This window comes from Toxoplasma gondii, chromosome X, assembly GCF_000006565.2.
Source record: "Toxoplasma gondii ME49 chromosome X, whole genome shotgun sequence".
Classification (NCBI taxonomy): Eukaryota; Apicomplexa; class Conoidasida; order Eucoccidiorida; family Sarcocystidae; genus Toxoplasma; species Toxoplasma gondii.
In genome coordinates, this window is record NC_031478.1 from 3,694,549 (window position 1) to 3,719,990 (window position 25,442).

General features: G+C 53.9%; 2 protein-coding genes across 2 annotated transcripts; both read right to left on the bottom strand.

Annotated features, from left to right (window-relative positions):
• Nucleotides 1-1,892: 1,892 nt before the first annotated feature.
• On the bottom strand, nucleotides 1,893-7,259 carry TGME49_223610 (hypothetical protein; the record flags this gene model as incomplete). The annotated part of the gene is made up of 3 exons (XM_002366006.1): nucleotides 1,893-3,803; nucleotides 4,085-6,422; nucleotides 6,976-7,259. The coding sequence occupies 3 exons, from the start codon at nucleotides 7,257-7,259 to the stop codon at nucleotides 2,532-2,534; spliced, it is 3,894 nt and encodes a 1,297-aa protein (XP_002366047.1). The 3' UTR covers nucleotides 1,893-2,531.
• A 3,956-nt stretch (nucleotides 7,260-11,215) lies between these two features.
• On the bottom strand, nucleotides 11,216-24,110 carry TGME49_223600 (hypothetical protein). Its single transcript, XM_018780008.1, has 14 exons — nucleotides 22,699-24,110; nucleotides 22,168-22,288; nucleotides 21,079-21,329; nucleotides 20,701-20,775; nucleotides 20,116-20,210; nucleotides 19,560-19,623; nucleotides 18,859-19,006; nucleotides 17,792-17,928; nucleotides 17,005-17,104; nucleotides 16,329-16,463; nucleotides 14,400-14,553; nucleotides 13,179-13,503; nucleotides 12,152-12,292; nucleotides 11,216-11,531 (listed from the first exon to the last, which is right to left on the bottom strand). Exons 1-14 carry the CDS (start codon nucleotides 23,136-23,138, stop codon nucleotides 11,483-11,485), a joined length of 2,235 nt encoding a protein of 744 aa, XP_018635902.1. The 5' UTR covers nucleotides 23,139-24,110; the 3' UTR covers nucleotides 11,216-11,482.
• Nucleotides 24,111-25,442: the final 1,332 nt, after the last annotated feature.

Below are 25,442 nucleotides of genomic sequence, written 5' to 3' on the forward strand. Positions count from 1 at the left end.
ATATATAATATATATATATATATGTAAATGCATATGTAAAGATATATATATATATATATATATATATATATATGTAGAGTTGTTCTCTTGATGTCACTGAAATCAGATATCCATTTGTAATGCACACATCTATCTCGAATGTTCATTTGAATGGTGCTCAGGTGGGATATTTACGAATACGTAAACTTATGTATGCATATATATATATATATATATATTTATATACAATATTCATAGGTATATATTTGTTTAGAGAGGGAGAATCGCGAGTTTGTGTCGGATTTCAAGCTCCACTGTGAGAACCAGAGTTGCTGTTGCTACATGGTGAAAAGGCTACCTTGCGTGCTGAGAGTTGAGTATCTCGCGTCTGGTCCTCCACGGCAGGAAGCTCACAACACGTTTTTTCTTTCCTCCCCCAGTTTCTGTTCCCGCCTGGCGAAGGTTGTTTTCCATTTTCAAAATTTATCTCGGCCAATCGCTCTTTCTTGGTAGGGAGCAACGAAATGGGTGATACACTGCGGAGCACTTCAACACAAACCCATAACTTCGGCATAAACGAACTATAAAGTACAGGATTCAAAAGTGATTTTTAGAAACGGAAGGAAACGTTAAGTGACCTAAAACACCCCCATCAGAGTTCCCGCAATTTGTTGTGCCGGGACACGTAGCCTTCTGCTGTCTCGGGAGAAGGTAGCCCGCGTTTCCGGTAGATCGGCTGTGTTGTGGGATTTTACGCGTTCCCACCGCGATGGTTGTTCCAGCCTGCGTTCATTCCCTTTCGAATTTCGCGAGACTCGAGCCGACGGGGGCATCCTCTACGAAACGTTTCGTCACTTCGGAAGGCTTTACATGCTACGCAAGCTGCTTTCCCGCTTCTGTCGACAACCCTACACGTGGATTGGTTGCTGCAGCTGAGACTCAAAAACGGAATGCTACGCAGAGCGCCTCAACAGGAAAGGCAGGCGGCACGAAAGTGGGGGCAAATTGCGCCCCGTTGTTGGTTTTTCCGACCGGCAGACGCTGGAAATACACGTGCGTTCGGTAAAACACCAACGCATCACGCTCTTTCCAGTCCCGTTTGAGCTGCCACCCAGAGAGTGTCGGAGCCTGCGGGAAGCACTCGCCAAGGCGGGCAAAACAGCAACTCGAGGGAGATGCAAGGCCCCACGGCTTAGAGAAACCACAGCAAACAAAGTGCGTTTCTTGCGGAAAGCGAGCGTTTTGTTTCTGCTGACCGCTCGGCTGTCGCGCGCGACGCGAGCTGTGCTTGGAGTGGCACCTGGTCACGAAACGCCCTGACAGCATCGCACCTACGCACGGTCTGAGCTCCTGACCCGCTCGGGAAAACACGAAAGATACCTTTCCCAGGAATCCCCCGACAAGCGCCCGCCAGTTTCGGGTGTAAATACACCTCAGTCCTGATCTCACTGTTTGAGCGTTTGGGGCATCGTGTGTCTTGTCGGTTTACGCAATTTGGTGGAAGTGTTCAGCTCACGTGTTTCGCATGGACTGGACCTTCAAAAGAAAAGAATCACTCTGGCGGTTCGTGATCGTGATTTGTACCGCGAAAGCGCGACACTAGCTAGAGGCGGTATCCCTTCCGGACTTCCGCTGCAGGGGCGTGTGTCGGTGAAAATGGCCTCCGAGCGGCGGCCTACGGGTGGGGGTCAGTTCGGAGCGGAGGCTTTTTCCCTGGAGCAGACGATTTGACACAGAGAAACAAAGGCTTCTCAGACGGGGATACGAGAAGCGACATCCTCTGTGCCGCCGCCCACTCCACTCTCCTTTCTTGTGCGTCTGCGAGGACGAGTAGGTGGAAAAGCTTCGCAGACGCCAACACGCCTACAGGGACCTTGTCATGCTCTGCGTCGACTGCCGTCGGCGCTCTTCAGTGTACACTCCAGAATAGGGACGAAGGCAAGCAGAGACACAAGAAAATCGGCTCGTGGCAGGAGTTGAGGAGCCAGGGGCTTCTGGCTGAAGAAGCAACTCTTTCGCTTCAATGAAGCGAGCACTCGTTCTCTGTCGCCCGCCCATCCTCTTGAAAAAAAATGACAAAACGACTCTCCGCAGTGAGGTATTTGAATGACACTCGGAAGACGCATCAACAGAGGCAAACACAGGAGCGCGCGACGCGAAAAAAAAAGACTGGAGACGCAGTGAGCAACATTACTCGACGGCACTATAAAAGGACGTGAGAGCACAAATGGAACACTCAGAGCGAGAGGAGCATGCACACACAAGCTGTACAGACACGGATCGCTCTGCCCCCTCGTGAAATAAAAAAGGGAGATGAAAAGAGAACGATAAATTTTCTCCCCTTCACTCCTTTCCCTTGTCCCTCTCCGTCGCCTACACGTCCTACGAACTGGTCGTCCCTTTCGTTCTCCTGCTGCTGCGAAAGACTTCTTTTTCTCCGCAGTTCTCCGCCCAGTCTCCTCCCTCCCTTCTGTCCATCTACTTCCTGCTTCCCTTCTCCCCCCTCTAAGCGGGAGCCTCCTCTGACAAAAGTTTCACTCTTTTACAAGAAATCACCGGAGTCCCGCTCTTTGCTTGAGAAGCTCGAGAACGGCCGCTTGGCCAAAGGTGAGGCGGGGGTTGTCAGCTACGGCTCTCGCCCCGGGTGTCTCTCCTGTGTCTCTGTTGCCCCGCGCGCCGCCTTCGCTCTTCGGCGCCATCCGTTCGTAGAGGAAGTCCAGCACACTCCTCGCGCACTGTTCCCTGGCTGCGCGGAGTCTCTCCCTCTCGCCGTCGTCGCTGGGCGTCTGCCTCGCGGTTCTCTCGCTTTCCCGGTCGCGCATCAAGTGACGCACGAGCTCCTTCCTCAGCGCCTCCAAGTTCTCCTGCTCCCGAAGCCTCTCTAGCGATGCATGCACCTGCGCTGTCTCGCCTCTAGCATCTCTCTCGCCTCTGGCGGCTCTTTCGTCTCCAACCAGAAGTCCGGCTCGGCGCCCAAACAGGGCGTTCGTGAGGCTCGAGAGAGACGAGGCTCGTCCAGCCCCGCAGACGGCCTCCCCTAAGTGACTGAGGAGGTGGTGCTGGGCAGCAGATGCTGTCACCTTAGGCGCCGGAGCGACCGCGGCAGAAAGAGGCGTCTGTCCCCTTTCGATCCCGCGTTCCACGGCCCGCCCAGCCTCCTCACGGCCTGGTGCCCGAAGCAGCGGAGGCGCCTGCAGGTCGCAAGCAGCTGCGCAAGCAGCGGCGCAAACCGGCGAGGAGGCGCAAACCGGCGAGGAGGCGCAGGCCGGGGAGGAGGCACAGGCCGGGGAGCCCGACCCAGAGGCCGGCAGAGACACCGGGGCGCGCGAGTTCTGAAGGGGCAGAGACAGTTTCCGGCGCGAACTAGCAAGAGGCAGAGACAGTGTTGGGCAGGAGACAGGTAACTCTGCGAGGGCGTGTGAGGCACCGGAGGCTTCGGGGACCTGTGAGAGGGACGAGGACGCGCCGGAAGAGTTTCTTTCTGATCGCTTCCGAGCGAGAAGAGCTGCCGAGGGAGGGGCGTCTGGACGCGCGTCATCCGAGGAGTTCTTCGAGGTATCTGAGACAGCGAGAGGCGCGCGTCGCTCCGCCGCCTCCAGAAGCTGGCAACTCTGTCGGTCACTGGCTTCTGGGCTTCGTTTCAAGGAAGCGACAGCGTGGCGCAGTCTGGCGTTCTGAGGCGACATCGACGAGTCAGACTCGACGTCCTCTTCCCTCTCAGTCCCCGCCAGTCCAGCAGAAGAGTTCGCATCGTCCTCGGCGAGAGATGGAAAGTGCAGCTTCTCCAAGTGACGCCACAGCTGCTCAGCCATATCGCGCACCAACTGAGAAAAAAGAGCGAAGAAAAAGTGCAGCCAAAAAGTTAAAAGACGCGACCAAGAGAGGGCGGGATGGAGACGCGAGGCGGCCTTTGCGGCTGCAGAGGAAGCGACAAAAGGCGTGGACTATGGAATCAACCGCGAAACTCCACGAGTCGAAAAAGGAGAGAAGCGATAGCAGGTGCTGGCAGTGCCTGAGATGACGGATAAGCACGCACAGGCGAGGACATCACTGGAAGGACACTTACAGAGAAACTCGAAGCAGTTCGGGGACGAAAAAAACTCACCTCAGCTTCGGCTTTTCCAGCGAAACCTTTCGCGCGCCACTCTTGTTCTTCCTCTTCTTCTTCTGCGCGTTTTCTTCTCGTTTCTTCGTCAGTTCCATCTTCTTCGTAGGCTTTTTCGCGTTCGTCTTCCGAGGCCTCGAGGTGACTCTCCTTCTCTTCCGGTTCTTCCTTCTCTTCTGTCTCGCGCTCGGCTTCGGCCTCTTCGCCTGTCGCGTCATCTTTCCCCTGCAGCTCGCAGCCGTCCTCTTCGCCTCCGACTTTCTCGTCCCCGCCTCCCGATCCTTGCTGTCTCGCCTCTCCCCCTTCTCCATTCGCCGCATGCATCCCCAGCGCTCCGTCTCGTTCTCCGCGTTTGTTCCCCTCTTCCTCTCCTCCCTGGCCCGGTTGTGTCTCCGCCGCCTTCCCTTCTGCTTGTCTCCCCTTCCTGCCACAGTCTCCGGAGTCCTCTTCCGCCTCCCCATTCTCCTTCTCGTCCATCACCTTCGCCGTCTCTTCCTCTCTCTTTCCAAGGCCTTGGCTTCCTTTCTCTTCTCGCCGTCCAGGGCGAAATCTGTTGTGGCCGAGCCTGCGTTGGAGGAGGATTTTCTGCTGTCTCCGTGGGGCTAGACTCTTTCCGCCGACTGCATGCGCAGCTTCTGTCCGAAGGCGTTCTGCTCCCGAGTGGACTGCGGCACGATCCCAGGAGACAGGCGCTCCAGATGAGAAGAATGAACGCCTGTCTCCTGGGGACTTCCCAGCTCGGCCTTTGGTGGCAGTGACTCTCGAAGGCGCAGAGGGGAAGAGACCTAGACGCTCCAGAGCGTCCAACTCCTTGCCCCAGCGACTCATGGCGAGAGCGCGAGAGCTCGACGAGATCCAGGCAAGGACGGGGACCGGCCAGACCTTCTTGAAGCGCGCGTGGAAGTAGACCAGCTTCTTGAGGAGAGGCAGCGGCAGGAGCACAGACATTTGGTTCAACGTCTTGACAGGGACGTCGAAGTCGTTCTGATACTTCCAAAAATACCGTCGACACCAGGTCGCGTCGCGGTTCGCGTACAGCTGCTCGAACACTGCCTGCTGGAGGGTTTCCTCCTGCACATTCTCCGTGAAGGGAAGCAGGAAAGCCGGAGAAGGAAACAAGTCGGAGGCCTCCGGTCGAGGCTGAGGCTGAGGCATCGCCCCTTGGAGAATCAAGCGCACGGGGACGCGGAACGGCGTCGAAACGAGAGGCGAGGAAGCAGACACCGGCAGCGGCGCAGGCAGGGGATGCAGGAGACGGTCTCGAAGGGCATCGTCTGAGGGCATCGACCTCCGGGAGGAAGACGAATCTGTGTCTCCAGCAGGGTCACTCTCAGCTCTCTCCACGCCTGTCGGCTTCTCGTCCGACGCGGACGGCCCCGGTTCTTGCTTTAACGGCCGTAAACCGCTCTCTTTCTCGTTCTTCACGAAGCTGGCGGTGGCGCGTGAGTTCGGCTGCGCAGCCTCAGACGCGAGGCCGTGACTGCCGCCTTCTTTCTTCTCGCCCAGGGCGGCTGCTCCATCTTCCCTGTGTTCTCGCCGGTGGGTCTCGGTCTGCGAACTCTGCCTTTCTGGTCCCTCTCTGAGAGTTTCGTTCTCGCCCTTGGTCGTTCTCCCGCAGCTGCTTTCCTCTGCCTTCTTCTGTACGTACACCCGGAACTTCTCGATGACGTGGCGGACGAGCAGCCGGTAGCGCCCGCAGAGCAGGTGGAATTTGAGCGACTCTTCGCAGAGTTTCGTCATCCACCGGCTGTCGACAAAGTCCCTGACTCGAAGACCGCCGCCGGGAGCCGGCGCCAGGTGGCTGTGAAGAACGTGGCTGAGTCCAGGACCAGACGTTCCTCCACAGTCTTTGTTTTCAAAGGGAGAGGACGGTCCGCTGCCCTCTCGCTCTCGGCTCTGCCCACAGTCGTCGCACGCCCCAGGAGACGCCGGTGCCGGCCCTGAGAGTCGCGGCTTCACTGCGCGTCTTTCCTCTTCTCCGCCGTTGCTCGCGTCCGACGCAGCCGGATTTGGAGACAAGGACCTTTTAGAGCGAGACAGCACCGCAGCCGCCCGCGACGCAGCTCGCGGGCCGTGGGCGGTGTCTGGACACTTGGCGCCGTTTCGCGGAAATGTCCCGGAGGCGTCCGACTGCCGCCGGTTGGAGAGTTTGACAGCATCGACAGTTGCGAGATCCTTTTCGGTCGCCTTTGAGTCGAAGGACTCGTCTAAAGAAACGCCCGGACAGCCTTCAAGCGGCTCTGCAGGAGAAGCGGCTGTCATTGCGGCGACGCCGTTCGCGGACGGGGAGCTCGTCTTTGAGCCCCGCGTTGCGGGAGTGGACGGCGTGTCCACGTCGCTGTGAAGAGAAGGCATAACAAAGAAAAAGACTCACAGCAGACGAGGTGACGCTTCGGCAGCAGAGGCCTGCTGACGCGGTGTCGAGAAGAGCTCCAGTGAAACACCGCGCAAACACAAGGTGCATGCAAAGTCCATTTCACACTCGGAAAGATAAAAGAGAAGTGGCTGTTGTGGGCTTGAGTCTCTACTTGGCTATATATATATATATATATATATGCATATCTACATATATGGGTGTGTGTTTACACTGCTGCAGTTGGTGTCGAGGTCATTCAGCTCAGATCGACCTCTTGGAAACCGACGAGCAGGAAGTCCCTTTTTGAGGCGATTTAGAGGGAACTCCGACGCAGGGAGCGAGCCAGAAATAGCGCAGTGTCCATCTTTTTAGTTGGGTGAGCTCCGCTCTTAGAGAGCATTCCGGACATCTCTTCCACTCTCATCCCACAACGCCATTGGAGGCACGAACCGAAGTGGGTTCGAGCCAAGTGCTGCCGTAAAAAAGAGCCTGGGTCGCCTCGGTGTCTGTTTGAGAGAAGAGTTCTCATGCTTACTTTGGAGACACTTTGTCGAGCTCCTCAGGATGCTCCGGAAGTTCTCGACTGGGAACCTCAGCGCTGTCTGAGGCGTCATCGCTCCGGCCGCCGTCCTCCGCCTCTTCCTCCCTGTGGCGCCTAGCGGATTTCTCCACAGTTTTCCACGCGAGGGAAAGTGTCCTGGCGCCGCGTTTCGTTCCGCGGGAAGAGGCTGGAGAGGAGGGCGACGGAGAGGGGCTGCTGCTCCCAGGAAGCACCCGCGCCGACGGCCCAGCGGATTGGGAGACCAGCTCAGCCTCCATTGCAGTGTTGTGGGAGGTGTGGCGGAGGAAAGCCGCCGGAGGATTTAAAAGATTCAAAAGAATTGGAGCCGAGGAAAGTTAAAAACGCGTTCAAAAGGAGAGTGCTCTGCACGAAAGCTCGAGACCGAGAAACAGTGTGTCTGTACACCGGAAGTCGTGCTATAGGGCACGAGTGCTGGCGGATGACGCCTGAGCGGGCAGATTTTTGTGACAGGGGAAAAGGCCGCGGGAAGAGGGATTTCTTGGACAAAGGAGCGAGGCTCGGAACAGTGTGACGCGGGAGCAAGGTGGGAAGTGTGGCTGCAGAAGACAGCGAGTCGGTCAAGGTAAAGAACCTCGGAGAGCGACCACCGTCGGCTGCGTGACACCGCATGACATGGTGACAGAGACTGCAAACGAAGGGAAACCTGAGGAAAGCGACTTGGGGCAAGATGCCGCAGAGTTTGAGGGCAGAAAGGACCCGCGGGAGGAGTGAAACCGCCGGTCGGAAACGAGAGGAACCGAGCAGCCACGGACTGGGCATATCAGGGGGAAGTCCGGAGGAAGCAGGCGCGTGGACCGCAAGAAATTGCGAAAGAGCCAAGACGAAGAGAATCGACGGACGAGGAAACGAGGAAACTTGAAAAGGCCAGCCGCGCCGGGGACAGGAGCGGGAGGCCTCGCGTGGAGACGAGGACCGGAAAGACATTCGACAGATTGCCACGCGGGAAACACGCGCCTTTCCCGAAGGGGAACAAAAGGAGGCAGAGAACAAAAAGACAAAGGCGATACCAACGGCAGACCTCTCAACAAAAACGACTCGACAGCCTTTTCACGGAGACACGTATGGAGAGCGCAAGACTTTCTGGGGTCTTGCCCGCATGGCGGTTGCGAGTTTCAGAAAGGAGAAAGTGCCCGCCTTTCGAGGAAGCCAGAAAAACACTGCACAGATGCAGGAGAACAGAAAAAAGGGAAATTTGCACCGTCGAGGCCTTCTCCCGCATCGCGTTCCGCCCGCTGTCTTGTCGGCGCGGGAACTCCTGCCGCTACCTCTGTAGGAAATCGAGGCTGGGTGAGAACCGCCGTCTGGTGGGACGAGTTTCCGCAAAACGAGTGGAACGCGGGAGTTCCTGGCCACTCGAGTCTCAGCTCTCTACCTGGAGGAAAGGTGCAGAAGACCTAAGCCGATCCCGAGAGAAAGAGGCACGAAACATGCTAGGTGACGCGAGAAACAGCTAAGCCGCAGGAGCAGAAAAAGGGCGTGGAAAGAAGACGCGACACACGGGGTAGTGAGCTCGGAGTTCTCCTTGTTTCTCAAGCCAAAGAGGCACTCGACTACTCCGGCAGTCCGTCGCACCCCGCCGCCTGCTGTTTCCAACCTTCGGCGTATACGCGAGATTCATCGCTGTCTCAGTGAGCTGTCTGCATTCTCGAGGAAAACTCTGCTCGGCCCGGGGTGCTCTGGCCGGCGTTCTGTCGGGCGCAATCCCCAAGTGGCTTTTTCAGCGAAATCCGCATCTTGCCGCAGAAACATGTTGCACCGAGGACACAAATCGCAGTCCAGGAGAACAGGTGGAGATGTTCGCGAGGCCTGGAGATGGGGCGTCGTGGCAGAGAGCAAGACACGTGGAAGAGGGCAAGTGCAACTACACTCGGGCTTCCTCCTTTTCTTCACGGGTCGGGGTTCGCTTAGAAAGAATTCTCTACAGGGGTTTGACCTCGAAGACAGTGAAAGGGCTAGAAACTTGAGGTAGCTCTGTGCTTCTGAGGAAAAACACAGGTCCGGGACCGGAGAACTTCTGTACACTCACGGCTTGTATTTTGGGGCCGCTTAGCAGCAACGACTTGCTTTACACACTTTCGAAGGCCATATCCCCAAATGTCTGTTTCCTCCTGGCAACCAGCGGATTTTTTGGAAGTTCACGCCCTCGGTTGCCAGCGGCCGTGTGCATATCCGCGTTCCTCGTTTCAGTGCCTGGACACTACAGGAAATGCTCGGACACCGGTCCCCGGGGACTGCTCGATTTGCACGGGGTGCGTTCGTCTCGCTGTAAACTCTTCACTTTCAAGCGCGACACGGTGGAAATCCACTTTCCTACGCACGGGTGAAGGAACGGCAAGGCGCAACACACAGTCCCGTGGGGGAGTTGTGCCAGTCAGTGCCGAAGAGGGCTGAAAGATACATCCCAATGATTCGAGGTGTAACAGAAGCCGCCCGATCCTTAGTTCACCCGAGGCGAACCAGCATCCGGTCGTGTGAAAAACTCGAAAGTGGTCGGCTAAACAACGCAAAAAGAAGAGTCCACCCTTCTGTACCACATGCCCTCTGCGGTTATCGTGCATTGCGTGGCAATTGCTGGTGACGCTTGGAGGAGACACCCGATATGCTTTTCAGCGAACTGTGACACTGTCCTGTGCAGTTCTACTTGTTTCGGAAAAGGTAACAATTAGTTTGAGGCAGGCAAGCCTGCAGGAGGCAACCACTCGAGAGTCGCATTTGCCTGGTCATGCACGGCGGAAAATCGTCTTGTTGCTTCGATAGCTACGGAAGCAACAAAGTCGAGTGGTACGTCCAGGTCTATAAACGTTCAGGGACTCTTACACGGTTCAACTCGACGGTGTCCTTCAGATTGAAACTGAAACGAGAGATGGGTAAAAGGTTCCAGACGAAAATCAAATTTTGACTCCGTCGTGTTCTGTCGGTGGCCGCACACAGTGAATTGAGAGCTGGTTGGGAAACGCATTTGCATTCTGCGGAGTTCGTCAAAGGCGCAAAAGCGACAAGCTGAGACAGAGCCCTGCCCGTCGCAGAAGACAGCGAAACTACTCATCAGGAGATCTTGAATCCTCAGTATCAAGAAAAACAGGGTTGCGTGTACCTTAAAACTGTAGCCATATTCAGTATCCTAGCAACCGTAATGTCTGTGTTCATCCGATTTGTTATACTAACGTGAACACACAAGAGCGTCAAATATAACAGTATGTTCCTGAATGTCACGGTACAAGCTAAGGAGCAACACTGAAGCACACCACAAACTGTGAGACTGAAGTCGAAAAGACTATTCTTCTGGTTGGTTTGGGAGGTACGGTTGACCGACGGAATTTCAGACTGCAGGTCACGGCACAAAGTGAAACATGTTCGGAGCGTGTCACGGGTGGGTCCATTTCACCAAAAGAATTAATGCGGTTGGTGAGCATGTGTTCCGATTTTCTGTGCATGTTTTTTCTGCACACAAAGGCGACACTATATTCGACGAACAGCAGTACGATTCCCGCGCGGACGACGGTATCTGTCCACACCTGTGATGGACTTTTTCTGCGATGTTCTGTGAGTAAGCTCTAAGCGAGAAGGGAAGTGTGTTTCAAAGTGAAGGATTGTTCGGCCGGGATGCTAGAGATCGAAGTTTGGACAGTGTTCAGTAGCGAGACGCTGCGGGTGCAGATACAGCCGAAGGTCCATTCTCAGGTCGTAGTGAAGTCTCGGGGAGCGTGGAGTGGTTCTTGTTCTTTTTCTCCGAAGGAATTAAGGGTCTATGTGCAGTAGTTTATCAACGGAATTCTTTCTGCTACTTTCACTAGCAGTTCCTTCTACTATGCACTTTATGCGCACCCATTTCCGCCAGACTTTTGCACGCGATAGTTCCGTTAGAAGCGAAAATCGCCGCAAAACGCGCCTTTTCCGTGAAGCGCACTTCCGTTCTCGTCGTCAGTATGTTCTCAAAGTACCTGAAGCGAAGTGGTCTCTGTAATGTAACGGGATTTTCGACCGAAACTGCGATAGATCAATATATCTTGGATGGTTGTATCTTATGGAGTAGCTGTCAATCGACCGTGCGACTTCTAGGTTGTCCACGTGCCGTGCTTTAGCCTAGAGAAGGAAAACTTCAGACGAACTGAAGCGTAAAACACAAGTAATTTGACGAGGTTGCCTTCACTCGCGAGACAAAAGGAGCCTCCGGAGAAAGAAAAAGGCTTTCCGGGGACAAAGATAGGAAACACACGAGCATTGAAGTCCCTACGATGTTGAATCCAAAACTTGACAGCCCTGTACGGTCAAAAGGCAGCCAACAACGAGTTCGAGCGACGAAAAGCAACGGTTTCGTTTCCGTGTCACGTTGCAAATGACGTATCTCTACGGTGAGCCAGGGAGGCGAAAAAATTGGAGAGAACCAGCACATCGAAAAGGAACGCGGATTCCAGATTTCCTCAACGAGGGATTTCCTCAGTCGTGTTTTCTTCCTCGTTCAGGAGGTGTGGACGTCCCAAATCGACAGCTGCTGCAGGCCTCGCCTTCTGTACAGAGACAAAAAGCAACAGAAAAACTGCCGTAGGACTGAAACCGTTTTCCTTTCGAGCACCCACCGAATAACCGTAAACCCCAGTCCAAAGTTTCCCGAGTCAGATGCTTCTCGCTCCCAGACGTTGTCGATCTGCAACACATAGTCCGTGGATCCCCGACCTAAACCGCAGGTGGAAAGGTGGCGACTTCAGCGACGAGACTCGAGCAAATTGCGGACCGGTCAAGTTTTACGCGTTTCTTTCGAGCCTGTCTAAGTTAAGACGCACTACGAGGTTTCCCGCCGTAAGAGGGCGGCGAATCTCTCCACTTCGGTTTTCCTTTCTCCTGTTCCCTAGTACCACGAGGCGTTTTTCTATATTTGCAAGCTCACTCTCTCCGAGACACAGAACGGCGGGTTCTAGGTTTCTAAACCGTAGACCCTCGACTGACGCGTAAATCCATCATGCACCCTTTGCTCTCAACCTCGCAATTCACTTTCCGTCTGCTCTGCGCACTGGGGTGCCGACCGTCAATCCGCGACGCTACCTCCCTTCTCTCTTTGCTCCACCGAGGCGCTCTCGATCGCTGGACTTGTGTGTCGAGGCAACATCCTGTACTTTGCTCGTGCTCGTACCGAACTTCAGTCGAGGCGAAGGAAAACAGAAAAGCCGCGGTGGCTGCGGTGCCCACCAGAACGGTGCTGCAGAGTTGCTGAAGGAAGGGCACGAACGAAGAAGAGTTGAAGGGAAGCAGAACGCGCGCTGCGTCCCGAGTCCTGGAGAGAGACACACCCCACAGGAACGCGGAAGAAAGAAGGCAGCAGACGTTGAGTGACAAATCGGCTTTGCGTCCGAAGGCAACAAGGAAGTTTAGTAGTCGGGAAGCCCGCGTCTCTCCCATCCTTTACACAACGCAGACAGTCCCGTGACAAGGGAGATGAAAAGCTCCGTCTGCAGACGAAGATCTGAGAGAGACACTCCGTCTCTGCCCGCTTGTCGCGCTCGGAGAGCCGCCGGGGAGGAAAACAGCCCCGAGCCACACAGTCACTGTAACGCAGGCTGGTTCTACGTACCAACGGCGCTGACTGTTTCTTTGTACGACCAGCGCAGACTGTTTCCACGGACAAGCTGAATTTTCAACTGCTGGAGACAAACGACCTGGAAGATGTTGGAGTGACGGAGCTTCCCGTCTACAGGAGAAAACGGTCACCATCTTTGCAAGTGTCTTTGCTTTCCAGGAGCTTGACGGACCGTTTCTCGTTTGCCACCGCGTCTCGCAGGGTTGTACCTCCATGTGGAGCAGAGTCCGAGCATACGAACAGCTCCCAGGTGGTGACCAAGCAACAGAGTGCTCGATCTCATTTGAGAGACGGAAAACCTAATCTAAAGAGAGGCGCATCTAAACGGAATTCAACCGTTCTTCGTCCCTGTTTCCCGGCCGTGCTCTCGCAGAACGCCGAACGAAAACAAGCCTCTTCTTTCAAGCAGATTCATGAAACACCGAACAGCCACACACTCGAGTGACTCCTCGCCCATCCTGTATCCGTTGTTTTTGTTGACCGCATGGACAGCTCGCGAGCATCTGAATTCGTCCGCCACAAAATACTTTAAGAGCTTCCCGATACGTCTACCCCTCAGTCGAACGCAAGTGCACTGTCGTACCAGGAAATCTTTTCCCTCACGGAAAGGTTTCCAAGGGTCTGAAGGCCTTTTCGTCTCTGTTCGGCGTCGCCCAGGAAGCTCCACAGCAGCGCGCAAGTTCGATGAGCCTCTCGGCTGTCTCTCCGGACGAATCCGCCCGCAGCAGTTCGTTCTGGTTTTGAGGAGCCTTCAGTCACAGCAGGAGATGACGCGTCAGTGGAGGCGGCGTCACCACTCGACGGAGTGTCTTTCGACGTCGGAGAACTCGAAGAAACTGAGGCAGACACTGGAGACAACGACCTCCTCGGGATGTCGAGGGGTGCGACCTCTCCGAGGGTGCTCTTGGCTGAACCACACAGCGAAAAAACGAGAATCGTCACTCCCGGAGATGCGAGAGAGTCCGCAGCTCCGTTTGGCTTCCAGTAGAAATGACATGTTTCCAAACAACGAGCATTCTTCGATGCCATGCCTCAGTCTGTGGACCCAAACGTCCCGTAACCCCGGATGTCTGTCCACCTTGTGAACCGGCGCACAACGGCATCCCCGCGGCACCCATCATTCACTTGTTCCTCTTTTCTAAGTGTGTGAGGACGCACTCAGGAGAGACAACAAGAGAGAGAACAGGAGGGAGAACAAGACACAGAGGTTCTAGGTTATGCGTGGACTGCTGCTTAACGAAAGTGAAGCAGACTTTGGAGGCGAGAAAACCTGTTTCTTGTTGCTAGGCAACGCGCGTCGAGATGCCTCTCTTGTTCTCGGTTTCACCAATCCACGGTGCTTCATCCAAACACCCACCGGTATCTCTCTCGCGTCTACACACACGGCCGAAGCATCTTGTGCCTTTGCTAGCGTAAAAAAAACCAGCCAGTTGGAGATGAAAGAGCAGAGTGTTCCACGCAACGACAGCCATTTCCGTATTGTGGATTTTACAGGAGAGTCGGGGACTGTATAACTCTTATTTTTGAGCAGAATGGTTCTCTCGCTGTTGACACAAAAAGGAAACGAGCCACTTGTGCCTCCGTGCATGCAAGCCCAGAAGCCAGCAGTCACGGAGAGAGCTGCACCGCACCCTGTGCCTGTTTCGCTCTCGGAGGCGTCGCCTTTCTGTTGTTAGAAAGAAGAGAAGAACGCCTGCGTGCTCGCGTCGAAAGGAGGAGCCTAGACAACAGGCTAAGTCTCGGATGCTTTGTTTCATGTTTGTTCGATCCCCTCAGGAGAGCAGCCTGACAGCTGAACGCGTACAGGCGAGAGACGAAAGCAGCAGCGGACCGTCGCGGCCCTGTTGAGCTTGCAGAAGAAGCAGCAAACTGCAGAGCGCCATGAGAATCAAGAGCCGAGCTGGAAGTCCAAGCAGGTCCAGAAGCCGAAGAAGCAGAGAGCGAGATGGATGTGGGGTCTGGGAAGAAAAGCAGACGAAAGAACAACCGAGCACTCATGAACCTGACGAACCAGCGAGGCCAAGTGTCGTCGATAACACCGCGACCCAGCTCCGAGCCCTGTGAACTAAACAGAGACAGAGAACGCGGATTCATATAATGAACGGCGTAGGAGTAGCGAGGGAACTTGCCGCCGATCGAATGAACAGAGATATCAAAATGCCTAGGGTACTTGCCACAGATCGAACGAAAAGAGACGAAAAAGAGTTACTGCCTAAGAGAACGTATCTTCTTGAGTCGCAGCGTGGACGACTATGCTGCGTTTTTCGTATCCGTAGGAAACGTTTTCGATCAGGATGATGTCTTCACATGACAAAGATCATCCCAGCACTCCGTTTCCTGAGTTCTGTAGCTGTCTCTGTGCTTTCAACTGATCTGCACAGAGAGAAAAAGTAATCCCTGTGTGTACCTCCGTTCACGGATAGCATCCACCGACTGGAGGTGTCAAACATAACTCGGCCACCGAGCCGACACGATCTGATTTTCTGACAGCAACTTCTCTCTCTCTCTACGTGCTCCACGCTTCATTTTGGAGCTTACAACGACGACGTCACAGAAGAAACCAAGAGTTCCTAAGACTGTTTCCGGACCGTTTTCGCGTTTCCACGAGGCAACGCCCGGTACACCACCTTGTTTTTCATCGGTGAGCGCTGAGTCTTAGTCTGTCTCTTTCAAATCACTGGGCATGCGGTGGAACGACACCACGCGGCCATGAACGTTACAGGTCTACCCTGTGTTAGAGAAGCCCTGTCATTCGGATTCGACTGGGCGCTCGGCAACCTCATCATGGAGGCGTCACAAGGCATCCTTGGCGGCTCTCGAAAGCGGAACAAAAGCTCAACCGCACACATGAGAAGTCGTGGAATGCTTCTGACTCTCCAGCAGTTTGTCTGCACTCTCAGATGGGGGAGGGGAGGGGGAGGCAAGCACAGACTTGTATAGGAGTGTCTCTGAGAAGATGCGTAGATTCACATCAAGGTAAAAGAGATCCACATACACACCGACCGGGGCGCGTCTCTCTATGCTGCCTGTATTTGAGTCAGAAAGACTGTTTGGATCGACATCTTGGTTTGCTGAGAAACTGTCGTGATCAACAAGTTGGTTAACTACCTTTTCAGCATGGAATCCGCTGAGTGGTAAGGCCGAAGGCAGTCGCTATCACCTCATGGAAGAATACTTCTGCCCGCGAGAGAGCACTATCGAGGTGATGAACGCTGGCCAACGGACCCAGACGGTCGATCTACCCCACGCACTACAGCGCCATGTCGGCTTCTTGAGGAGACACTCAACATGAGGAAGTAGCAAGTTCGGAGGCAGTTTCGAGAGTGGCTGTGAAATGGAAACTCGGCGCGCCTCGCTGAGTTCCCCTTCGAACAAAACAGATACAAACCATAATCGGTGTCGATCGAGAGTGAGGAACATCGAGCGTCGCCCTCGAGTCACCTCGTCCCTTGGAAGTTTGCTGCAGCGAACTCTGGCCTCCGAGTGCCGACAGGCGCCTCGCGCAGACAGAGTGGCGTCCCAGGGCCGCAGTCCTCCACCAGCCGCGCATGCACTGAGTTGGCCGACGCGTCGGGAGAGCGTCCAGCCCAAACAACACCGTCGAAGCGCCATGCATGCAACGCCCCCCCTCCACCCCCCCACGGAGCACAGAAGCGGCCTGTTCCCAGAAAAGCATCTTGGCCTCGACTCAAAGATTCACACTGTCGAGACAGTGAGCATGCGCCGGACTTACGGGTGTGGGCACCGAAGGAGAAGAAGGCCGAGAAGCGTTTGCTGTGGATGGGCGCGTCGCTGTTCTTCCTCCGGCTGTTTTTGCCTGCTCTTCGCGCCGAGCCTCTCCGGCGGGCATGACAAGCACTGTGGAGACCTGAAAAAAGAACAAGGATGCTGCGAGATTTTGAAGGCCAGACACACCCACCACGGCCGCGCATGCAGAGGAAAAGGAGACGTCAACCGCTCTTCTTTGGACGCAGACGTTCCCGTCGCTGAAGAAGCGCGCGTCGACCGGTGACTGCACTCGCAGACCTCCAAAACGCAGACGTCCGGCTGTGCAGAGCTCGTTTTGCAAGTGGAATACGCGACGGTCATGGAGCTAGCCAAGGCAGCTGCCTCGAGCTCCAGGCTCCGTCGATCTTGAGTGAGGGGTGAGCGGCCCTGCGGCTCTCAGGTCGAGAGGACTCGAGCGGTCCCAGACGAAAGATCAAAGAGCCGTCGACTGGAGGCCGTGGGTGCTCACCACTGCTCTTTTGCGGTTTTTGCAGTGACCTGGAGGGCGTCCACTCCAGAGAAGAAAGTTCGTCGAAATCCCTCCCTGACAAAGACCTACGTGCCTGCTCGACCGCTTCGCCGCTAGGTCGGACACCACACCCGAGCCTCTTCTGCTCGACAAAAAGCCATTAAACTCTGACCTGAGCAGCGAGTTTTGCGCGGCGAAGAAGCAGAAGCGCGGCGATGCACACGATCAGGAGGCGAACACCGCCGAAGCCAAGCGAAGATAAGCCTGTCTCCCTAAAAAACGAATGCACCAGACGGAGAGAAGTTGAGCGAAAAGGGGAAACCGGCTGAGCGCAATGCAGAGGAGGGTAGCGACAAAGAGGAAAGAAGAAGAGCTAGAAGACGCGGGAACTGGAGACAGGGATGAAGACAGAGAAGGAGAGAGGAGCAAAGGAGGGAGGAGAGGAGCGTAGAATTGAGAGGGAGACGAAAAAAGCGAGAACCAGATGAAGAGAGAGAAGTGGAGAGAGGACTAAAAACAACGCATGGGCTCCGCCGTTCTCTGGAGTCCCCAACCGCGTGTAGCCCAGAGTCTCTCGCGAGTTTGCACAGTCATGTCGCAGTCGAAGGTCGAAGATAAAGAGAGAAGAGAAACACAGAAGAAGAGTTGAACAGGGAGCACACCGTGGCGAGACCGCTCCGCAGCAGTTTCCAATGGATGGAGAGAGAAGGGAGAGAAGAAAAGGAGAAAGAGAGAACAGGAGAAAGAGAGAACAGTAAGAACAGTGGAGACGCCCACTGGGAGGCACACAGAGCGGCAGCCGCAACACACCACGCACAAGAGAAAGCCAGAGGAGTGGAAGTCGTTTGAAGACTTGGCAAACAAGGCGACTTTTGCAGCGGCACCAAGTACGCGTAAGAAAGTAGTCATCTAAGAGCATGTACGCGTTGGATGACTGAGAAATCCAGACAGACACGTACGAAAGGAGAGTTGCGTAGACACTGGGCATCCAGAGGAAAGGGAGAACAACTAAGAGAGGAATGGCGAGTTTTTCGAGGTGAATCAAGGGCAGCTGGAGCCTCTTGACGACGTCCTCAGTTCCAGGCTGCAGGCAGTCCTGAGAGGCGGGCAAGACAGCGAGCGCGCAAGGATCTCTCGGATGGCTTTTTGTCCACAAAAATCGAGGGAAATGCCACTGACTGGAGTGGCGAGCTGGTCGACACACACGAGCAAAAAGTCTCCACTGGTTGACCTTCTACGCAACGTGGAGGGATCACCTAAACACCACGATCTGGCTGTTCACGACCTCCTCATCTCGGTCCCAACGTCGTCTCTCTGTCTGCGCGTTCTTCTAGAGAACGAGCCGAGACGCCTGCTCTTCTCGGCGAACGTGGAGGCACCGCCTCTTTGCACAGCCGAGAGAAACACGAAGACGCTCATGCGTGAACGAGTTCGGACAAGAAGAAGCATTCGGTTCGCGAGTCTGTAGCAACCGAGCTGGAGTCGCGAACGCAGGGGGTGGAAGAAGGCGAGTTTTCGCTGACTCTCTTTCCCCTCGCAACTCTTGCGCATGCAAAACCCGTCTCTGAAATGCGGACGTTGGACTCCTCCTCTTCGCATTAAAGTACTAGGCTCTACCACCCCAACAGAACTCTCGTCGATACAGTCGCCTTCTCTCCTTTGTGTTCTTCGTCCACTTCCTGTCTCAAGAGTGCTGCAAACGCTGTCGGTGAAGCGGAGGAGAGAAACCAAAGTGACCGAGTTTCCAGAGAGATACAAATGTATCTCTTCACTTGCCGCGGCTGACGACAACCGTGGGGAAACCGGAAGGATGCTTGCTTCTGCCTTTTCTTCTTCGATGTCTTCCCTTCTTCCAATTCACTCCTTCTTCTGTGCGGCTGCTTTCCTTCTCTTCCCTCCCCCTCTGCGGTGCAGCGTTCTTCTCCTTCTTCTTCTTCTCTTCTTCTTCTCTTCTTCTTCTCTTCCTTTTCTCCCCTACTACGTTTGCTGCCTATTGCCTTTTCTCTCCCTCTTCCGCAAGACACACCGTGGCGTAAAGAGCAACCGAAATGAGATTCGCTTCCACTTGAATCGGCGCAGCGAGGACGGCGCCTTCGAAGGCGAGGAAGGCGACGAAGGCGGCCTTCACGCCGAAGAGGAAGAAGGACCAGACGCGTTGAAATAGATGGAGCTGCCTGAGGCAACGAGCGCATGCAAGGCGCAAGAAAGGAGCGAAAAGCGAGACAAAAGTCGCCATCGCTTCTGATCAGAGGCACGAGGAAGTGAAAACGAAGCCGCAAGTCACAGACCGAAGCGTCTGAGAAAAAAGGGAAGGTGACAACACAGCTCGCGCAGAAACAGAGCAAACGCTTGTGAGTGGAGAGAGCTCAATCGAGAAGTCTACAACAAACGCGTTTTACCCTAAGAAGCGGAAGAGACGTCTCGACAGGCTGCCGGACGCAACGCTCGACGCAGAGAGGATGTCCATCCGACATGCAGGATAGAGGAACTTCAGAATCCCCACAGGCGGCGACTGAAGAAGCGAGTCCAAGAGAAAGCTCGAAAGAGGAACAGTCGCGCCAGTGCATGCACGCCACGATGGACGTACAAGAAGACGAGAGCATCCGTTAACGAGAGTCGTGCGATAGAAGAACGAGACGAAAACAGGCGGGAAGTCGACAGAAGTGACTGCCGTTAGGAAACTGAAACTCAGAAACGAAAAACAGCCGCTCATTGATGTTCCCTTACGTGTCAAAAGCACACTCGCAGAAGTCGGCAGACTCGATCAAAGGACCCCAGAGCTCTCGAAAATCTAAAGACAAAGACACACATTTCTTGCCGTTCCGCGTCTTTTTTCCATCCTCTGGACATGCGAGAAACGTTTCTCAGGTTCTCTCGTTCCTTACATCTCTTTGTCTCTTTGCTCTCTGATTTACTTCCTGCTCACTGCTGCCGCTTCTTCCCTCTTCGCTAGTGGTCCGTCTGCCTCTCCAAATCACGCATTTCTGCGATTTGTCACTTCGCAATGTCTCGACGTAGTCCTTTTCTCCTTCTCTGTCTTCGTTAAGAACGTGCTCATCCACTCTTTCCTCTCTCTCTTCCGTCTCTTTCTCTCCTTCTTGCTTTCTCCTTTCCTTCTCTTTCTCTCGGTCTCTGTCTTTGCACTTCCTTCGTGCGCTATCTCCCTGCACGCGATTTCTGACCTTCACTTCTTCGGTGTCTGCGTTCGGTCCACTTTCCTTGGTTCCTTCCCTTTCGTTGACTCTTCATTTGTTGTTCCTTCTCCTCGCGGAGACAGCCTCACAGGCGGGAAGGAGCGAGGTAAACTCGAAGCGGCGATTCACTCCTAAGAAGTCGGAGACAAGGACGAGGCCTACACCGCCTCCGACGAAGAATCCCCTGGAACGCGCAGATGGAAGCAACGCAAGACACACAGAGAGGTGCTCGAACTGCATCTAGAACACAGCCGCCATCCGGAACAACCTTCTCGTCGGAGGATCCGGAAAGCCATAGCTCGTGGCTATTCAAAGAGAAGTCTTGCCACCGCGAACAACACCCCTGCAGAAGCCGCCTAGACGCATCGTCGAAAGTTTCTCTCAGAAAACACGAGTCTTGAAGACAAACGCATAAAAAATGGATGGTGATCTGCCTGTACACTTTACTGCAGCTACAGACGTATGTGCATCTATATCTATATCTAGATATCTGCATATATATTCAAATCTAGATCTATTCCTATGTATCGGCATGTGCATACATATATATATATATATATATATATATATGTATACATTGAGATATAGATACACAGATACAGATTTATGTACGGGCTCCGTATATAAGCCGACAGCAGCGTTCCCTGTTTCGTTTCTCGATCGCGTGGTCTCACATTGCAATACGGTGGCCGACGGGCAGTTTGCGGCGAGCAGGGAGGAAGCGACGGTGAAGGGTCCATTGCAAGCGTCTGCAGAGAAAGACGAGAGCATTAACGAATGCGTCTGGAACCATGAGAACATCTGCTTTGAAGACAGCGGAGGAGCGTCTCATGCACAAAACGGTCGTCCTGTGTCAGTGGTAGGACGCTTCGCACAACAAGGAAACACCCTGGAAAAATCGTTTTCCCTCTCTGTGCATTCTGCCGGTGTGCGCTAGGCGCGCGATTCGTCTTGAACTGAATACTTTTCACTGCAGTGACCTCTCTGTCCTTTGAAAAGCTTCAGATCTCGCTGTAGGCGCCAGACACATAGGCGTCAGGTTTTTCGCGTACACGAACGCGCCGAAGGCGAGGAGAAGAAGCGGGAGAGGCGACAGACCCCCCGGCCGACCCTCAGGAGAAGAAAGAGGAGACAGCGAGGAGAGGGAATCTGCGAATTGTTTTCCATCTGAAGGAACGCGCCATCTGAAGAGAAGAAGAAGCGCGACAGCTGCTGTGCACCCCAGTGAAGAAAGGAGAAAATTCGACGCTTCGCGCAACTCCTGGAAGCCTTCCAGAACGCCGAGACCCGCGAGACGCGCCACCTGAGAAAGAACGCAAAAGCCAGTTGAGATGCATGCAGACAATACGGACATCGTTTCAACGAAAACGATTCACGAGTGCCATCGGAGAAAGAGCCCTGGGTGGGGACGCGAGCAAAAAAAGGAAGGAAAGAAAGCAGTAACGCCGGTGATGGAAACCAAGCGAGCTCCGTCACACATGTTTTCAGGGAGTCAAGAGGAAGAAAAGTGATCGAACTAGGCAGCTCCGTCCACGGAAACGGAGAAGAGCCAGTGCCGTCGAAGTGCATGCAGACAAAAGCCGACCTGCTCGTTCGACAGACAGACCGCGTTGTAGGGAAACACTCGCGGGTGGCTTCACGGCAAGGCAAAGGCATCGAACGGCGCCGGTTCCCTCCTTTCCATGGTGTAGACCGGTCGAGAGATCCATCAGATAACAACTGATTTTAGACGTCCTGTTACACTTTGTAGAATGCGGTTCCTATGTTTACATACATCCCCTTTTTCTGGGGAGTACATCCTACAAGTTTGACAACTACTGGTTCACATCTCGAAGGTGAAAGACACGAGCACGGAAGAAAGACATCACACAGAGAGAAGCGAAAGTTGTCCACGGAGACAGGATGTTCCTCCCTCAGTCTTCTCCGTTTCTCTCTCCCTTGCATGACACAAGTGCATGCATGCACAGGTGCGACTCAGGGATTGTCTCTGAGAAGCTCTTTGGCCTCTCCGAGGCCGTTGGGGGAACTGTTTCCAGGCTTCGAAAGCGGCAAAAGCTGCGAGTGTTCAAAGCGGGAGAGGACAACCAGGTCGACGCATGCACTGTTCCGCTGCTCCTCCTTCCTCTTCAGTTTGCTCTCACCGGCCACAGGGAAATCGGTTTCAGAGGTCCTGCCGCATGTGCGGCGCCTTCCTGCTTGTCTCCGCGGCTGCCAGAAGAGTCCTTGCGAGGCGAGGGAGCGATGCCGACGGGGATCGCCAAACTGTTTGCAGAGAGACATCCGAAAAGAATGAATGGGTACGAAGTCTGCGTAAAGTCGAAGGACGCTGTCTCTAGGAAAGGGATGTTTTTGAGATATGTCAAGGAACTGAAGTTCTCGGAAAACAAAAGTCGAGAAAGAGTTCTCGGCTGTTAATAACTGAAGAGTCGAAGAGTGAAATCCCCCCTGTGGAGCGTGACTAGAAAATCTGTTCGCAATTCTGGTGGAGTACAAATAGATGCAGCCGGAAGCAGAGAGTGCCGCGTCGGAGGATCCTTTGGTTTCTACGAGCTGCTTTTCTCTCGGCAACTCATTTCTGCGCGCTCGACGCCTGGCTCAGGCTTGCCGGTCGGCGTATTTTCTGAAGACAGCTTCGTTTTGCTGCGCCACAAAGAAGGAACGGTAACGCGTACCCGGTAGTCCACAGGCGCCAGAGATGCAGGAAGCTCCCAACTCGAAGGATGAAGAAAACGACGAGGAGCGTGCAGAGCACGTCGGGGGCGAGAAGTCCCATGTTTTCCGGAGACAATCGTTGGAGGATGGAAAGCACGCAAACGCAGCTGTGGAGTCTGCGGTGTACAGACAGGAGAACCAGTGGCTCCAGTGATGACACTGTGGCCGTCAGAAGCGCGACAGAGAGCAACGGAAGAAAAACGACGCGTTTTTCTGCGAGAAAGACGGACAACGACCCTGAGGAAGGAGTGCAGTTTTTTCTGTCTCTTCTGGAGAGGCGGCAGATCTGCGAACTGCGGAGGCAGGGAAAGAGACAGACAGGCTGCGAGAGAAAGAGACACCACGCAGCGTCTTCACATCCAATTATTCGTGAAACACGAGAGGGTCCCGGGACCGGCATCCAAACTGAGGAACGTAACCACAAAGAGCAGAGAAAAGTGAAGTGAGAAAGCGAAATAAAAGGCTCAGTCAGAACGGCGAAACGCAACCGTCGCGCGGCAGACGTAAAAACAGATAAAAGACAAAGACAAGGCACCCGGGCTGGGTCGGCGAGAGGCCATCAAGAAGCTGAAAGTCGCCTCGAGCAAGAATAAATTGGGGAAAACGAGCATACTTTCAATTCTCGTTACGGTAGAGCTAATTGAACGCTAAGAGTTAATACAAAGGAAACCAGGGTCATGCATCGCAATTAAGATGATAATTGAAGAACTTCATGTAAAAACAAACGGATTCAGGGTGACACAGCGTAGTTCGGGATAAGTCAGTTAATGAATACCAGGCAAAAATGGAGCGAGAGAACCAACTCAATCTGGGAACCTTCTTGGCCGAAGAACATTTCGGCGCAAATGCACATTTATCTCTTCCTTCAGAGAGAAAACATCGAGACAAGAAATCACGAGCGGCTTGTTCCGCAGGTGAACGCCGCCGAGCAAGCCAGGAGGTCAGCTTTATCTCAGCGAGAAAAATTTTGAAAACGGATCTCCAGTTCGAGCACTTTGATGAAATCTTAGGTGTCTCCGGTGGTGGTCGCTGTGTGAGCTGGCACAGGAGACTGTCAACCGTGTCAAGTTGTTCCTCTCGTTTGTGAGAGAAAAACCGTGGAGCAATGACAAGTCAAACACGGGCATGCGCCAGAAAACCCGCGCATAAAGACGGAGCAGCCGCAAGCGTCAGCGGATTTGTTTTCTTGGGGTCAACCAACAGGCACATTTGAGTTGTTGTACACATTTCTCGCGTGGTCCTCCTCTTGGAGGCAAGAGAGGCGAAACTGCCTCGATAGCGAAGGCACTTATCCAGCGCTGAGGGCGCAGGAGAAACAAACGGCGGCTTTTTGTCTCCGACAACGGACGTACGGGCAGACAGATGACGTCCACCGGCGAGGAAAAAGTGAAAGTTCTTTGTTTCGGATTGAAATTCCCTCCCAGGTTGAGTGAAGACAGAGCAAAGTTTCCCTTCTGGCCGCGCTGCATGTGCATGCGGTCGCGGCGCAACAGACTGCGGCGAAGAAGGACTCTGAAAACGATCGGTTTCACGAAACCTCACGGAAGACAAAGATGTTTTTTTGATTCGCTTGGATCTCCAAAGTGTTCAAGCTCCCCAGATGGACGTGCAGAAGGGTCCAAGAAACACACAAAGGATGTTGCTTCCATCTGTCGATGTTCGCGACTGCTGCTGCACACAGGGATGGTCGACAGTCAGCGCCCGTTCAGGGAGAGGAGCTTTTCGGCTGAAAAAAAGAGACAGACAGTCGGTCTGAGTGGAACACCTTTGTGGTTTGACTCAAGTAAAAAACCCACGTATTACAGTGCCGCTAAATGCCCCCCGTTTTCTCGGCATCGATCGACTACAAGTTACTGGCTTGGAGCTGAAACGCCTTTGTTGCATAATTCTATGTCTACGGTGCTGTCGTGAGAATCACATTAACTTCTATTCTTGTGCTTTGGAATCAGACGAGTGGAACGGCGACAAAGAAAGCCATTTGTACTATAAGAAGAATGATACGCCACTTTTTGCGACAAGGTCTCCGTTGGAATCAAAGGTCAACTGCACTGGTGATACAAATTTCAAATGGCCTGCGTTAACCCTTACCATTTTCCCAAGAACGACCGCGATCCCCTATTTCTAAGTCAGACTATAAGAGAAGCAATTATCAGTAGACATCAAAACTATGAAGTGCATTCAGATACGGCTTTAGGTTTTTAAGGTCTTTGTTTATCGGAGGAGCACGTTGTTGTCCTGAAACTGTAGACACACGTGCTGGCGCAAGGATCGGGAGAAAAGGGCGTTAGATCGAGACAGAGAACCAATAATTGAGCACAAGTACTAACATACTACCGGTGTTAGATCGAATCGCTTCAAATATCGCATACTGTGCTAAAAAGTACCGTTCATGTATGTTGTAAATAGATAGTTGTGATGTTGCAGAGCGTAGTAAATGCTACATACCTGAACTCGTGATGCATCGGCGCGTTCGCAGTCCAATCGTTTGGAGTCTGCTGGTGAGCAATCTATCCAGTCGAAGGGTTATCATTTTGGTAAATAGTCGGGTATTCTCTAGTACTGTAGGTAGTGCCATTCCGCAAGCAACATGCATTTTATGGGGACGGCATGCCTCACGGAAACATTTTAAGAGTCGTTAGACAGGGTTGAGCCTGTGCGAGAACGTTCAATGCGGGACGAAAATAGTGCATAAAATGCAAAATCT

Excerpts from the sequence above, each read along its gene's own strand:
- TGME49_223600 (XM_018780008.1), bottom strand. The coding sequence starts at position 23,138 with ATGCCGGTCCCGGGACCCTCTCGTGTTTCACGAATAATTGGATGTGAA. Across the intron at positions 20,211-20,700 it reads GTCGGCCACCGTATTGCAAT|GGGATTCTTCGTCGGAGGCG; the intron begins GTGAGACCACGC and ends TGCGCGTTCCAG. Across the intron at positions 16,464-17,004 it reads GCGCAAAACTCGCTGCTCAG|GTCTCCACAGTGCTTGTCAT; the intron begins GTCAGAGTTTAA and ends TTCTTTTTTCAG.